At 39.6% G+C, this 16,673-nt stretch overlaps 1 protein-coding gene across 1 annotated transcript in view; it reads left to right on the top strand.

Moving 5' to 3' along the window:
- The first annotated feature begins 1,244 nt into the window (after positions 1–1,244).
- ZNF326 (zinc finger protein 326) overlaps positions 1,245–16,673 on the top strand; it is a 37,851-nt gene continuing 22,422 nt past the window's right edge. Inside the window, exons 1-4 of the mRNA XM_048860542.2 lie at positions 1,245–1,402; positions 6,437–6,566; positions 8,729–9,134; positions 11,920–12,115. Of these exons, the coding sequence (XP_048716499.1) occupies positions 1,387–1,402; positions 6,437–6,566; positions 8,729–9,134; positions 11,920–12,115 (748 nt within the window). The 5' untranslated portion in view covers positions 1,245–1,386. The remainder of the gene's footprint in view (positions 1,403–6,436; positions 6,567–8,728; positions 9,135–11,919; positions 12,116–16,673) is intronic.

Raw genomic sequence — 16,673 nt, 5'->3', positions numbered from 1 at the left:
CCTCAATCTACCATTTCCAAAGATCAAGGTCAGGAGTATTCTCAATTGCCTCCTTGCAGAGATGGAGGGTAGAAAACATACTTACAGCTGCTCTAAAACTTAGGTTTTGGTTTAGGACAAAAAAAGGGGCCTGGTCCTGGGTTAGTCTCATGTTCCTCTCTCCTGTAATAGGCTATAGTAACTTGCCTTGGGTTCATAGACAAGTGGGTGTTGAAAAACATTGAGTTCAGTATATGATATGGAGATATTAGATAAATAAGCACTCCGCTGTGCAAACAGTTCTGCACTTCTTCAACAGGGGACTGACTTTCTCCCCGTTTGAGGGAGTGAGCAAGAGAATCAGCATATATTGATTTAAGTCAGTAAGTAGGAATTTTATTTAAATCAGTTTTAATCTTGTTTTACATTTGTACTGGTTAGTCATTTTCTTTAAAATGGTTGATTGCTGGTTAGCAACTAAAGCCTGTACACTAAATGTGGTACTTCTTTTGGCTAACAAAGAGGATACACTGTATATTTATTTAAAGAATTATATAACTTAACAAATGTAAACATTAAGGATCTGAGTTAATGTAAGTGACCTTAGAAAATGGTGACTGATGCACTTCTTGTTTATTAAGTGATTATTTACTTGTGAAAAGAAAAGGAATACTTGTGGCACCTTAGAGACTAACCAATTTATTTGAGCATGAGCTTTCGTGAGCTACAGCTCACTTAAACATCTGATGAAGTGAGCTGTAGCTCACGAAAGCTCATGCTCAAATAAATTGGTTAGTCTCTAAGGTGCCACAAGTACTCCTTTTCTTTTTGCGAATACAGACTAACACGGCTGTTCCTCTGAAACCTGTATTTACTTGTGATTAATGTCAAGCTTTATGTGGATGGAAGTTAAAAGGCACAACTGTATTTTTTTTTTTTTATTAAATAGAGCTACCTTCCATGGGCTGGATACCTTAAAAAACAAAAAGTTAACCACGCCATTGTTTTGCATTTAAAAGTGATTTAATAAACAAAGGCCTGCTCTTAGGCTATGTGCCAGACTCAAACATGGCCGCCACCAGACGCCAAAACGGCCGCCGACTAGTCAGCCAGTGACCTACATGGCCCTAAAGAACGATGCCCGAAGCTGACATGGCGGCGCCCACTGCTCTTCCCCTCCGCGTTGCCTTTCATTTCTATGCCCTCTCGATGGTCTTCACGCCCACGGGTCGTCACGTGATGTCCCTAACGTGACCAATCGAGGACCGACGTCTCTGTGGGGTCGCTCCAGTGCCCCGCCCAGCCTCGTTGTTGTCGAAGGCGCCATTGAGAGAAGCTGGGGTCGCCGCTGTCGTGGTCCCAAGGAGGCCTCCACCGATCCCGACACAGGGCACCGCCGCCGTTGCCATGGATTACGGGGAAGGTGAGGGCGCCCCCCCCGGAGCGAGGGGAGAGTCCGGCCGCCGCCTCCTCCTCAGGACCCGCCTCTGTCTCAAAATGGCAGCGTCCGCTTTGTGTCGTGCAGCGGGGACGGGCGCCCCCGGCTCCGCCTCTGTGCCCGGGAAGCCGGGAGCGGGCCCTGAGGACCTGCAGCCTCTGTGCAGGGGGCGGCACGCGGCCGGAGGGGAGTGAGGGGCCCTGGGGGCGAGCTTGTGACAGGAGCAGTAGCTGCCTCATGGCAGCCCAGCCTCAGGGCATTCCCGCTGGCCCGCCCGCCCCAGCTGCGGCTCGCCAGGCATTCCCTTGCAGTTATGGTGTGAATTGACACAGCGGGCCAGTTTCAGGTGTGAGCAGCAAAGCCAGTCCAAAGCGATCTGGCTGAGAAGTCACTGGTGATAATAACAAGGTTATTCGCTTTAATGAGTATAATGCGGGCTAGCTGTACACATGATCGGGATCCAGATTAATTGTAATCAGCCAGGAAAAGGTGTTGAGTGTCTGCGTGGACATATCAATGCAAACCTCTGCTCGTCAAAAAAAAAAGGGGGTGGGGATAAAATGTTGAGATACTCAAAGAATAGGATGGGAATTAATGAAAGAAAAAAATAGAATGACATTACTTGGCATACTGTGCTCAATTCTTGTTACTCTGCATCACAAAGGATATAGTAGAAATAGAGCAGGGTTTGTTGTCATCCCATTTTTACGGGCATGGAAAAAACTTCCATATGAGTAAAGATTGGGATTGTTTAGTTTAGAGATGACTTGAGTAAGAGGGGACTTGAAAGGGATCTGAAATAATAAATGGTTCAGAGAAGGCACCTTGTTCTTGTATTATGAAAAAGGGTTTTAAAAATGGGGCCACAGATTTAAGTGATAAAAGTAATAAGTGTTAACAGGATGCACAATTAAGGCTACGTTTTAGTCACAAGTATTTTTAGTACAAGTCATGGACAGGTTATGGGCAGTAAACAAAAATTCACAGCCTGTGACCCGTTCATGACCTGTTCATGACTTGTACTATAAACACTCCTGACTAACTCTTAGGTGCTTCTAGTGCACTCCAGGGCACTGTGCCTGCTCCAGGAATGGTGGGGGTGGCCTGGGGGCTGCCTTGCCTGCTCTGGGGAAAGGGCGGAAAGGGGGCAGCGGCCTGGGGGGCGCTGTGCCTGCTCTGGGGAAAGGTGGGGCAGCCTGAGGCCTCATGGCTGCTAGGGGGCGGGGCGGCCTGGGGACACTGTTGTTGCTCTGGGCCGCTGCTGCTCTGGCATCCCCTGGGGAAAGCTGCTTGGGGTTGCAGGAGTAGCAGCCCATGTGTCTGGTCCCTGGGCTGCCCCAGCTGCTCGAGGACCAGACACATGGAGGTCCCGGGAAGTCATGGAATCCCTGACCTCTGTGACAGACTCGCAGCTTTATGCATAATTAATGTGTGGAATTCATTTCTACAAGAAGTACAAGGACAAGAGATAAGGATTCAAAAAAGGATTAGACATCAATAGTCTCATTAACTATATCCACTCTTACATTAGAATGGCTTTTTTTTAAAAAAAAAAATAGGTTTTCTAAATCCTTATGCTTCAGTACATAAACAATCCACTAAAAGATTGGGATTCAGTGTGGCAGTTCCTATGGTATGGTCTTTCAGCCTTTGGCTGTACGTACGTATGTATTCCCAATAAATCCAGAGTTTGATTATCTTTTATAGAAGCCAGAATAACCAGTTTAAAATCTTTCATCTTGATATTAAGTTAAAATGCCCATCTTAAGTAATTTTCATTTTTTTAGTAGAAAGTGCATTGTCAGTGGAAGAAAAATGCAATTTTTAAATGGGCGTTTAAAATATTTATTAAAACATTCAGTAAAATCATTAACCAAATGGGATGGCTCTAAAACCTCTCTGATGAAAAGTGCTATAAAAGATCTGGATGGTATTTATTTATTTATTTTAAAATTATTTTTATAGTGAATCCAAAATCAGTTTTCTCTCTGAATGAGGGATAGTGGCAAGTTGTATATATCATATCATTAGAATTAACTTTAACATGCTTCTAAAATGGTTTTGCTTTGTATTAGTTAAAATAAAACAGAACACTTCAAAAAAGGACTAGAAGAAATCAGTTGTGATGCTACAGACTTGTGTATAGGATCAGATTTTAATCCTTGCTAGGTATGCTGTAGAAGGGGATGATGGTTGCATCCAGACTGGGTCAATTCTACCCTACAGAGCAGTGTGGATTGAAAGTTAAATTGTAAATGTCCAGTAGATGGCAATAGAGGACACAAACGGCATATAGTACAGTATATGGACTTTTTCCTTTTTCTCAACAATTAAGTCTGGTTTGAGCTTTTGGCAAGTTTCTTTCTGATGGAATTTTTTTAGCCAGTTCTAAGCACTTTTTAAAGGGTGACTGATGACTGCTGTAACTCTTCAAGGATCTATAGCCTGGTCTGAAATTATGAAGAGACAGTAAAAAAAACTTGGAGCGGTTTGTGGAATAAATTAAAACTATAGTAAATTAATGTAAATACATAGACTGCTGTAATCTGCAATTTCATTTTAGTCTGGAAAGAAAATGGAACTAGATGCATACATGTTCTAGAACATACCTGAATGTTACCTGTTACACATATTAAATATGCTCATGTCTGCATTCAGTTCCTGAATGTTTTATGTGCACATAAACCCTGATTCCACAAATTCATCCATATGGATGGATGAGGCATTGACTTGAGTGGGGCTCTGTAGTCACAGAGGTGTGACTTTCTGGATTTAATTGAGGGACAGTGGTCTTAAAAGGGACAAAGTCAACTTTAACACACAATTTTTGCCAGAAAACATTGGACTGACTGTTGCACAACCAAGACTTAAGATTACTATAGGCAATTCTGGTTGTAAAATGGCAAGATATCAAATTTTTTGCCATCTGAAATGGACAGAAGTTGGTCCAGTAAAAGATATTACCTCATCCACCTTACCTCTCTAATATTCTGGGACCAGTACAGCTACAACAACACTGCATACAGGAATTGTCAGTCAAGTGGAGTCCCTTAGCTCAGATTCTTAAACTTAAAAAAAAAAAAAAAAGGATAGTTTCTTTAAGGATGGCATTGAAATTGTTCACAAAAAGATTCTTCTTTTCCATTAGCTGTTTCAAATCAGTGTTAGCAAGAACCTTCTTTTTCTGTCCCTGCTTCTTTTGGCTTTATTCTTCACAGTTATCTGTGCATGAAAATGATGCTCGTCCTTTTGGTTCTAAATATATTTATAGTACTCCCTAATTTTATGTTGAATGCCTTGAAAGGGCAGGCCTCCATTAGGGATGACGTCAGTTAGGCATTCGCGAACTCTTGAGCTTTTTATTAGCTCAGCAGATTTGTAGGTGTTTTTGTGTATGTGTTTTAAAAAAACAAACAAACCAGAAAATAATGCAATAGCAATTTCAAGCTAAAACTTATTTTTAGGTATTTTTTTTCAGGTGTTATATCTAAAAGGCTAACTTTTCTAAGGAGCTTTAAAATAAATTAATAATCTGAATGAGCTGATGTTATTCTGTTTTCAGTGGTATTCTGGAATATTGCTTTATTGTAGGGTGTTCATTTACTTTTAAAAAAAGTTTACATATAACTTGTGCTGTCCTAGGAGCAGCTGAGGTGATAATTGATTTTTGCCTCAGCTTGACCCTCTCTCCTTTGTCCCCTAACACACACATGCATCAGTGTTCCCTCTAATTATTCCCACGCATTTGCAGAATGGATTTTATGTGCACCAATATGGAGGTGATGTGTGACACATCACCTCCATATTGGTGCACATAACAAAATTCATGTGGTGGGGTGGGGTTGAGTGGTTCAGAGTGTGAGAGGGGGCTCAGGGCTGGGGCAGAGGGCGGGGGGGTAGGGGCTCTGGGGTGGGGACAGGGATGAGGGGCTCAGGCCTGGGGCAGAGGGTTGAGGTGCAGGGTCGGGTGAGGACTCCAGCTGGGGGTGTGGGCTCTGGGGTGTGCTGGGGATGAGGGGTTTGGGGTGCAGTGGGGTTCTCCAGGGGGACAGTGTGGAGAGAGGACCCCCTCCAGTTCTCTCTTCCCACAGCAGCACCGGGGCTGGCGGGGAGAGGCACCTCTCCCCCAGCCGCGGCAGGTCCGTGATGGGCCGTGGGAGGGGCGGCTGGGTTGGGGCTGGGGGAGGGGCACCTGCCCCCTGGCCGCAGGAGGTTTGTGGCTGGGTCGGGGCCCGGGGAGAGGAACTGCGGCAGGTTTGGGGAGGGGCATCTCTCCCTGCCACAGCCCTGAGCGCCTGCACGGTGCTTAGAGGGAACTTAGCTATGCATTTGCCCCTGTTGTGGTAGAGCTGGGAACAGCCAAAGTGGTACTTACCTGGTCTTGACTCTCCGGAAATCCCCCTCCCACCCAAACTAGGAATGAAAAAGCGTAAACATGAAAAGGTTCAATAAAATTTCATTTGAATAGCTAAATTACTTCTTGATTTTAAATAAAGTAGGCAAAATGATTTGTGTGTAAATAAAGAACAGCAAAGGTAGCAAGAATTAATTTTGGTTTGCAAACGATATGATATGGAGGTCACTGTAACAATCAACATAGAACTTGATGTCGTTTAAAAATCACTCGTATGACAACAGGTTCTTAGTCCCAGAGCTGGATAAATTTGTGGTCCACAGAGTTAACATCTTTTTGATTTTTGTAAAATGTTTTCCTTTGAAAAATTCTAAGTGGAGGGTGGACCAACCTTTAATGGGGTTGTCATTGCCATATTCCAGGTATTTTCTGCAGCCAGCAATAATTCCATTTTACCCAGAGTGAACCTAGCTGACTGTCATGCAAGCACTAGCCTTTGACAGGCAAGGACACTACACAATACAGTCTTGATCAAAAAGCTGAAGAGCTGCGTGTCATCTGCATGCTCTACCAAATCTTCTATGGATATCATCTCACAGATTTACTTTACCTGTTTCTCAAAATAAACGAGAACTTCTATTAAATGTTTTTCTTGTTCTTTTAAGAAATGGACCGTGACTATGGACATGGAGCTTATGGTGGCCCAAGATCCATGGACTCTTATCTAAATCAATCTTACGGGATGGAGAGTCATGGAGGAGGAGGTGGTGGAGGAGGAGGAGGAGGTGGTAACAGGTAAAATAATCATTCAGTTGTCTCAAGAACTTAAAAAATCCAGTTAAAATTTTAAAGTATATCTTTTTCCAACTTAAGTGTTCCTTAGGCATGTTGTGTGATATATATATATATATATATATATATATAGCGTTCCATTCTCTATAAGTCTTCATGTTCAGTAAAGACTGGAAAACTTATGCTATGACATCTTGACAGTCCAAATCAATGCTTCTGTGGATAATTCTTGCAATCATAATGACATAGTTATTTTTTTAACTAAAACTTACAATGCTCTTTTTTTATTTAGTGACTTTCAGCAGTCTGTACCTGATTAGTAAATTTAGACTGGTTTAATGTCTCTTAATTTAGCAGTCTGTAGCTAAAATGTTTTAATTGGTTCAGTGCTTTAGATTGAGTCTAAGAATGGAATCAGCATTCCATTTCCAAGGAACATTTAGGATCTATGTTTACCCCTTCAATTCTAATGTAAACTGTGAGAATGTTCACTGGTATTATGACTTAAAGTCATGTCCAGATTATTTTATTGGCAGGTACTAATTACACCAAAATTGCGTATTCTGGGCTATTTTGTAAAATGGATTGGTCTAAAAGTAAAATTTCTGGTGCAGTGTTGCATATTTAATACTCAAGTGTTCCTGATACTCTTTCAGGCTAAATTTACACATACAGTATATACCAACTGGTTTATTTCAGGTTTTAAAATCCTGGGCAGAGTAGTTTGCTTCTAAGAGCAGTGTTTCAACTGGAACAAAATAAAACTATAAGAAAATGTAAATAACTTGTTGGTGTCCTCATTTGCACAGTTGAATCCTCGACTGGAGGTAGCAGGACTACTGTATGGTAACTATATGTAGGCATGGCAGTGCCATTGGGAAAGGACAGGTGGGAGGATAGAGAAAATGCCATTAGGCAAGTAGGGAGAATAGAGAAAATATACTTTGCAGTTTTGTTAGACTACTAGTTGATGAATATTAGGATTTGCAAATGATAAATCTTATGATCAATTAAAATCTGTGCACAGATTCAGGAATAAGATGTACCTACCATTTAGTAATCTGTATATGATTGAGGTTGACAGGAGACTTGAACACATTAAAATGTCTATTGCCATAAAACCTTGCAATTGTGCATGGACTGTATCTGTAAATAGTGTCATTTTTGTGTGTAGTTTTGGATCTTCTGAGACTAATGTATTTAAAATGAAGGCATTCATGTTACCATAGACATGGGAAGCAATTGAGTTCATTTTATTAGTTTGTATTTCTGTTAGTAAAGGGCTTCCCTTTCCCAGTTTCTGTGGAATTGCCCTATTTTAATTCTCTGGGGAGACTAATGAGCTCCCTTTCCCAATGTGGTTAGAGATGATAATGATTCCTTGCCCCGCCTCCTCCCTACCCCAAAAAACTAAAAACAAAACAAACCCCAGTGAATAACTAAAGAGTTCTGCTACTTATCACTCTACCTTGAGATTCCCATGGACCATCTCCATGTGTAATGTGTACATATTTGTACAGATTTTCCAAATGCTGAAGTTGCTAGACTTAATGGTCTACAAGTAAAAGATGAAGGGGTATTGGTGATCATGATCTCTGTGACTGGAAAATTTTAAATTTTACAAGAAGAATGTCCAAAAATACAAATGAACTATAGATCACTAATTTTCTATTTTTTAAAGTAAAACTATGGGGGTGTAAAAATCACCTCTGTTGTATTATAAATACTAAATATATTTTAGCTTAATTTTCAATTGGGAAAATAGGCCATTTTAAATGCTGTTTAATTGTTAAAATGTTAGGCATGACTTTGAAAAAGAAACAGTTTGACTACCCTGTGAGCTTCTGCAGGTGATTATTTTCCTGAGACTAGGGCTGGGCTCAAATAATGTTTAGTAAATACTGCTGAGAAATTAAATTGAACAAAGTTCAGACATACTGAACTTTAGAATTGTTTGTACAGAAAATGGCTCAGATAGTGTTCTATCTGGTCACAGCTTGAATTGCCCAGCCCTAATCAAGATAAAAACAGTAACACAACCGTACAAACCAGTATAGTATAAATTGATTTTAGTTGATAAATGTCAACTGATAACTTGTCTTTTGAAATGTATAACACTAGTAAGCTTACTTTTTTTTTTTTCCCTCACTGTGCAACTTTTCCAGGTTTGGACCTTATGAGTCTTATGACTCCGGGTCTTCTCTGGGTGGGCGAGATCTGTACAGATCTGGCTATGGTTATAATGAACCCGAACAAAGCCGCTTCGGAGGTAGTTATGGTGGTCGATTTGACAGCTCCTACCGGAATAGCCTTGACTCTTTCGGAGGTAGAAACCAGGGCGGGTCTAGCTGGGAAGCACCTTACTCACGTTCAAAATTGAGGCCTGGGTTTATGGAGGACAGAGGAAGAGAGAGTTACTCTTCCTACAGCAGTTTTTCTTCACCCCATATGAAGCCTGCACCTGTAGGCTCTCGGGGGAGAGGAACGCCTGCTTATCCTGAAAGTGGATTTGGAAGCAGAAGCTATGATGCTTTTGGAGGACCATCAACAGGCAGAGGCCGAGGCCGAGGAGTAAGTACAGAATCTTTTCAGATTCTTTTCACTAGTCACTCTTTTAAACCCTTTCAAGACCACAGCTTTAAAACTAATACACTGTTCATCACAGTGTACTTCTGACCAAGCAAACTGTCCTAGTTGATCAGCCTGGTAATCCCTTTGAAGTTGATTTATGAAGAAGTACGGAGACCCTCTGTTTTGGAAGTAAAGAGCAATATAAGATTAGTTGATAAGGTTTTGTTAAATCTCTCCTTTTGTTTGAAAGGTGAAGATAAAAGTACTAGGTTTGGTCTAAAAGGGGTTAAAAGGAGTTGCCTTTTTCCTTGTAAACACTAGCATATTTGCTGGTGGGAAAGTTCTTGGATAATTATAAAAGGTTAACTTGAACCTTTTTGAAGTTTTGAGTAGGTTAAAGGTGCAATGTATATGTAAAAATAAAATGTTAGGCTGTGTATGCCATAAAACTGTTTTTTTTTTTTTCGTCTTCATATGGGCAGGTGAAATTTTAGCTAATTCTTTATTAAACACATGCTTGACCAAACAGGAGGTCTCATTTTTAACTTAGTTCTTACTCTAACTTGTATCTGGGGAAAGGGGCGGAAATGTCAAAGGTAGGTGGCAAGCAGTTATAGTGGTTTTCCTTAAATTTAAAGTATTGTTTAAAAGGATGTCATCAACTTGAAATCTAGTCATCTTAAAAGGAATTAAAATGAGTTTCATATACGACATCTACTTATCCACTACCTCTGCCAATTTTGTTGTACTTACACATTTCCCATGTTATGTAAAAGAGCCAGGCAAATAGGAAATAGGGAAACTGACTGCACAAAGTACAAAAGCTGAAAGATTGGAGAAACATCTCTACATTTTTCAGTTTGTTAAATCTGAGATGTTATAACAGTAGGGAAAAATATCCAGACAGAATTGATATTTAAGTTGATGGTGTCTCTTTAATTTAATTTTATAATTCCATCTTTGATTTTTTTCGTGCAAATAGTTCACTTACTGAACATTTTTTGCCTATACCTTAGAGGTATCTTACTATCTTATAAAATTTGTAAACATACCTTGTTTCTTTATGAAGCAGTTTTGTTATAGTAAACTATATAGCTTGTTTGTAGCTTAAAATGTAGATGAGAATAATTTGTATTGGGTCTTCTAAATGCCTGTGTGTTTTTTGTTTTTTGTTTTTGTTAAAAAGGATTACTTACCCAATATTCTTAAGTAATATAGCTGCCACAATCAATTTAGCACAGAAAACTTACACATAGCTGCTAACTAACAGGTAGCTTAATTGAAAGAGAGTCTAATTTTTATATCCCTCTGTTTGTCAAACTGAAAGTGGTGGGGTTTTAAATTCAGATGCCCTCCTTTTAGAATTGTTTCCGAGCTAAAAGTTCTGTCTAAAAATATAGTAGAGTACTTTTATCTAAAATTTTTCTTAAAAATTAATGTTATCAGTTTTACCCTTCATAAAGGAATTATTTGAGGACAATATAAAAGCTAAACAACTTTCCATATGTAAAATGCATTGCACCTTTAATAGACGATGGAAATATTTGCTTTTAAAAATGTGGATCACCTGGAAAGACTGTTTATTCAAGTGTGTACTTCACATCAAATTTAAATACATGCAGTATGAACACATGTGCTAGATACCTTTATAGTAGTACCTTGATAATTAAATAGATAAATTGGAATTACTTGAGAATTTGTGCATGGACTTTTATGTTTTTAAAACTGTAAATATACCTATTTAAAATACGTACTATACTCCAGCCGTGTGTGTTTAAAATATATTCACTGTTTATGAGTATATTTTTTTTTCATATAGTACGTTATACTAAATGATTGTAAGGTACTCTTAATTTGAGTAGTAAAACATTAGTTTTGTTTTCGTGACATTACAGGTATTTCTGCTTATCTGATTCATCCTGTCCAATCAGGTGGGCTTTCCTGTCTACCCTCTGTTAATCAAGTAAATGAGCAAATAGGAGATCAGTTTTGTGCTGTTACTCCTTGGTTCCTCCTCTTCAGATTACTCCATTGCCTCCAAAGAATTGACTGTCACAGATACAACTCCCCAGATGTCTGTACATTATACAGTCTCTTTCAAAGACAAGACAGAAAGGAATTAACGGACTTGTCATCTAGCCCAATTCCTTGTCCCTGTTGCTGACGTGTTCTGCTTTGCATGGATGTTTTTGCCCCTAAAAGCAATTTTTTAAAGAAGTCCTAAATTCACTGGGTTCACTGTCTTAAATCCTCTTGACAGGATAAAGTTACTAGAGTATGTTTGGTGTTCTCCAGTAGTCAGTGGTCCACACCGGACAACTTCTATGCTTTAAGGTTGCCATCAAAATAGAAAAATCTTGATGGTCATCTCTATTTCCTTGTCCTAAACCCACAAAGAAAACTTATTTTCTGACTGTCAGATGAGTTCTAAAGAACTTGGATGGCTTTCTCGCCAGAAAAAAGAACAGACATATCAACTAGAGAATCTAAAGAGAAGGAGCTGAAGTGTACTGAGCTATGAATTCTGATAGGCATACTCATAGCCTGGACTAATGGTTCTGAATAAGCAGAAACCCAGTTCCTAGGTGCACATTTAATCTATTAGTGAAGCATCAACAAAGTCATTAAGCACCCAATTTTGATGTGTTTTATTTTAGCAGTGTTTTGTTCCAGAATGCAGATTTTTATCTGCTTAAATGTATTTATAAATATTTACATGTAGCAATTGTGTTGTTTCTGTTGATTTCATATACTAATACTTTTTCTTGATTTCACAAATTTCCAGCATATGGGAGACTTTGGAGGGATGCATAGACCTGGAATTGTTGTTGACTATCATAACAAACCCAGTTCTGCAGCAGTTGCTGCAAGAGGAATAAAGAGAAAAATTATACAGCAGCCATATAACAAACCTGGTGGGACATTTATCAAGAAACCCAAACTGACAAAACCTATTATGATGAACCAGAATAAACTACCTAGTAAGTAATTAAATGAAAAATAATACAAATGGCATTGTTTAATTTCCTTTTTTTAGACACAGGCGTTTGTGATGTTTTGCAATTCTTCATTCTTCAGCACTGAAGTACTCTACTAGGGCTTGGTGTTGGCACAAGTCAAAACTTTATTAACTAGGGGCTTTAAAAACTATAGATCAGATAGTCACCTTGGTGTGTAGATATTATGGGCATGTTAGAAATGCATAAGGGTAGAAGGTAAGTCCCTTCAGGTGTATCTTTTTTTTTCTCCAACAAATTGTTTATTTAAATAAACTTTCTTGCTCTTTTATTGTGAAGATAGCTTATCAAATGAGAACAAGTGTCGTGATGGTGTGTTAAATAAGTATGGCAGAAGACTGTCTCTAAGCAAACAGTATCACAGCAAATTTGTGATTAAATAATTCCCCTTCATTATTTAAAGTTATTTCAGATCTTAGGGTGCAAATGCAAATATTAAACCTGGAAGTCTGACATTCAGCTTGAACGTGGGCACTCTTTTTAAGTATTGAACCTTACTTCAGGTTTCTTTTCCATGCTTGGCTCTGAGGCTGTAAGAATGGGATTGTGCATACCTTTATCCTTGTTGTGTTAAAATGTATTCCCTGTATACCAATCCTCTGTGGAAAAACTGCAGTGTGACGCATCAGTGCCTGCGCAGATGCTGAGTTCAGTAAAGATGCATGATAAGTGCTTGCTGTTCCATAGTATTTTGTATTGTAGCTGTTGAGACTTGCTAAGTCCTAAAAAGTGCATTGTTGTATAAGCCAGAGGAATGGAAACTTGACTCCTGTCATGAATTTTTCTACTGTGTTTTAGTTCTTGTCAGTTGCCATAACTGGGTGTCCTCTTTTTTTTGTTTTTTTAATGTACTTGACAAGGATGAAAGCAGTTTCCTTCTGCTTTTCTGTAAACCAAGTCCCACTGGTTCTTTACTACAGTGCTCCATCAGAGTGGTTCTCAAACTTTTGTACTGGGGACTCCTTTCATACAGCAAGCCTCTGAGTGCAACTCTCCTTATAAATTAAAAACACTTCTAAATATATTTAATACCATTATAAATGCTGGAGGCAAAGCAGGGTTTGGGGTGGAGGCTGACAGCTCATGACCCCCCACGTAATAACCTTGCAACCCCCTGATGGGTCACGACCCCCAGTTTGAGAACCCCTGCTCTATCCCTACCTCGTTAGCAACTCCTGAGTATCCCTTTTGTTCACACCACAAGAAACTTATCTACAGTACAACTGAAAGAGTGGCAGAGGGAGGTGATGGGTGGGGAGGAAGAGGGAAGGGGAAACCGAGGGAGTGAGGAAGTAATGAAAGTCATTAAAAGGTAAATGGGAAGGGAAGATGTTTGTGGCTTATAAAAGAAGAAATTCATTAATGAAGGAAAAGGAGACGAGTGAAGGAAAAAAAAGAGTGGCAAAAAGCAGAAATTGGAAAGAAGAAAGGAGAGACCCAAGCAAGAAAAGACAACATGTATAGCAGCTGGCTTAGTGAAACTTATTTTTATACTTGTTCATTTTTAGCAGTTCATTTCTCCAGAAATTTTGAAGTTACTGGAACGAGGTAATGACAGAAAGTTGTTAATGGAACTTGACTTAATTGTTTGCTTTTGCAGTACATGAATTTAAGGATCAAAAATCTTAAGTTGTATGTCTAGCAGTCACTTTTCTTACACCAGAACTTTAAGTCCTAATTGCATACCTGTTGTTGTATCCTTGCTAATTTCGTGTTGTTGATGGATCTGCAATGTTTTCTGTAAATCCTGTTTTCAAACTACACCTGCAAAATAAGTTTAAAAATCGTCTTATAAACTTGTGAAGTAAAGTTAATATGCAGATTTTGGAGAAACTTCCACATGCAAGCCATTGTCTAATATATTGACCTTGTAATAATACTGTGAATTGCACAGCTCTGGATGGACAACTGGGAATTACAGATATTTGTCCCCTTGCCTTTCGCTTCAGGAGTGCTGTTAAACTTTTCATGGACTAATTGCAGTGGGTGCTGAGGAAATATTCCTATACACATTACATAGGAAACAGTGTTGCTTGACTTGTCCAGAGTTGGTGTGACAGAACAGGTCTGTAAAATACACATCCAGATACTTCCAAGCTGTGCAGTACATCTTAAAGATCTCCTAATTTGTCTTTGGAGCTGCATAGCCCAGTTGTGCTAAGCTGGTGTTTGTGGAGGTGACTCGATTCTAGAAATTTCTATTCATCTCATTCCTGGGTAAGTGGCACTGTAAGAATGATAAAGCATTCTTTTTTTTAAAACATACAAAAATAAGTAAGTCTATCAAATAAATTGGTTAGTCTCTAAGGTGCCACAAGTACTCCTTTTCTTTTTGCGAATCCAGACTAACACGGCTGTTACTCTGAAATTGTAATGTGAAGACTTAATCATCTGGAACTAGAGATCCCCAAACTTACTTTACATAGGCCACATCCATCAAGTAACTGGATAGGTTAGTAGTGACAGTCAAGCCATTGACCCTAAGTTATCACCTGTTCATTAACACTATTCTAAGATATCCATTTCCCTTAATTACTGTTCTTTTATGCCATATTCAGATACTTAGGTATACTTGCCATATTCAAAATGTTGCTATTCCTTTTGTAGGGAAAAGTGTTTTCTTGTCACAAATCCCTATGGGTCTTTCTCCAGCTGACTGTTTCCAGGGCACATTTTAAGAGAGATCTTTACTTTCCCTGTATTAGTCATATCCTCAAAATTCAATCTTTCATATTTAATTTAAGTGTCTTTGGTGTAATTTATCCAGTTGGGGGTGCGGGTAGGGGAACCTTTCTCATGAGTACAATGGAAAAGTCTTAGTTGCTGCAAATTGAAACTTATTGCATCAAGCACCAGATACTGTATTTGGTTAATCTCATTTATAAATGTCAGAACATATTTTAAATTTTAAAATTTCCCCCATTGTAGCTTGCTACCTCTTTACTTCCAGGTGTTCAAATAGGTTACTGAGCCCACATTTCCTTGTGTCTGCTTTTATTTTTTTCCATTTATTCAGGTTAAAGATGTGATCCCTGTGATCATATCTGCATAATAAATCTTCTGTCAGTGGTGCTGGCAACAGGATTGCAAAGATAAAGTTGAGCGGCCCTAACCATTTTTACTCTGCTGCTGGCATCATTACAGAAATTCGAGAGAGCAGAGATTCTATTAATTTGAAAGAGATTGAAATGAGAGGCAGTCAGGAGATGGAGTTAAGAAACAACACTGTCATACAAAAATAGGTCTGGAGTATATCTGCCTCAGTCTTTTCCTCCACAGCCCTGGACAGTTACTCTTCTTCCCACACCCCTTATAAAGAGGCAGATTTTTTTTATTAAAGCTAATGTTAAAATTATCTAATACACAAATTAAGGAAAGAGTTTCTATACATCTGGGTATAATGCTTAAATTATCCGAAAGTACAAAGTTTGGTTTAAAAGCCATAAAATACATATAGTACATAATCTGAAGTATCCCAAATTAAGGTTAATATATTTAATGGTACAGTTAAAATACTGGCATCCAAATATTTGGGTACATCACTCATAAAAAGTTATACTAAGAGTAGCTTGTGGGAAGCAAATGTAGCAATGAGTGTAGATTGTCCCTCAATGATTTAGGATAGGTTGTCCCTCAGTAAGTACAGTCCATCAGAGAAGTATTTCAGTTATCTTTCCTGACTTCACTTCTCAGCGGCACTCCAGCTCATCTCTCCTGATGTTGCCTATATCTGGTGAGATGTTCTAAATAGATGTCCCTTGACCACCCGATGGTGTCTGACACCATAAGTTGCCACATCATCCAAGCATAGCGCTGATCAATTCCATGTTGTCGCAACACTTGCTCGTTACTGGGGTCCCATGCGTCCAGACTTCCAGTGATCAGAGTGTGTGTTTGAACTTCGTACCCCTAGCTCTCAAGGCATCAGCCCGAGGGGCCTATTTTTCCACTTTTGAGCTCGGGCATCGCAGAAGGCCGGGGTCCTGTTCTTAAAGGGAACTGTGATGTCCACCATGACAGTCGTCTTATGTTCCTCTTTAGTGTTGATGATGATGTTCGGTCCAGTTGACTGTTCATTCCAGGGATAGTGGAGTTCACGCCAACTTTCCCCATGGGTGGCAGGATGACTTTGACTAGGCGATCTTGGATGACATTGTGGCACAGCTGATAGGCTCTGGAATGGGGCTAGCAGCTACAGAAGTCGTGGGATAGTCTCTCATTGGCATAGCTGCACTTTTTGCATTGCTTGTTTTGATTCCTGTGGCGGACAGCTCTGTTCAGCGGGACACAGTCGAGCCGGGCCCTGTGAATGAATCTCCAGTCAGCAAGTGGGGTGAAACTGCCCCTAGGGAGGAAGTGGTTGCTGGTGTCCCACTTGCACATCACCTCAAAGGCCTTCCGTCTCAGGTTTTTCCACATACTGGCAATGGTTAGCATCCTTCAGGGTCGTCTCCAGCATAGTTCTAGCTCTCCCAGCTCCTGATGTTCCTCACACCATGTTCAGTGGTAGCTGACTCTCTTC

The sequence above is a fragment of the Caretta caretta genome, chromosome 8 (assembly GCF_965140235.1).
Source record: "Caretta caretta isolate rCarCar2 chromosome 8, rCarCar1.hap1, whole genome shotgun sequence".
NCBI lineage: Eukaryota > Metazoa > Chordata > Testudines > Cheloniidae > Caretta > Caretta caretta.
This window is presented reverse-complemented; position numbering and strand designations above follow the sequence as displayed.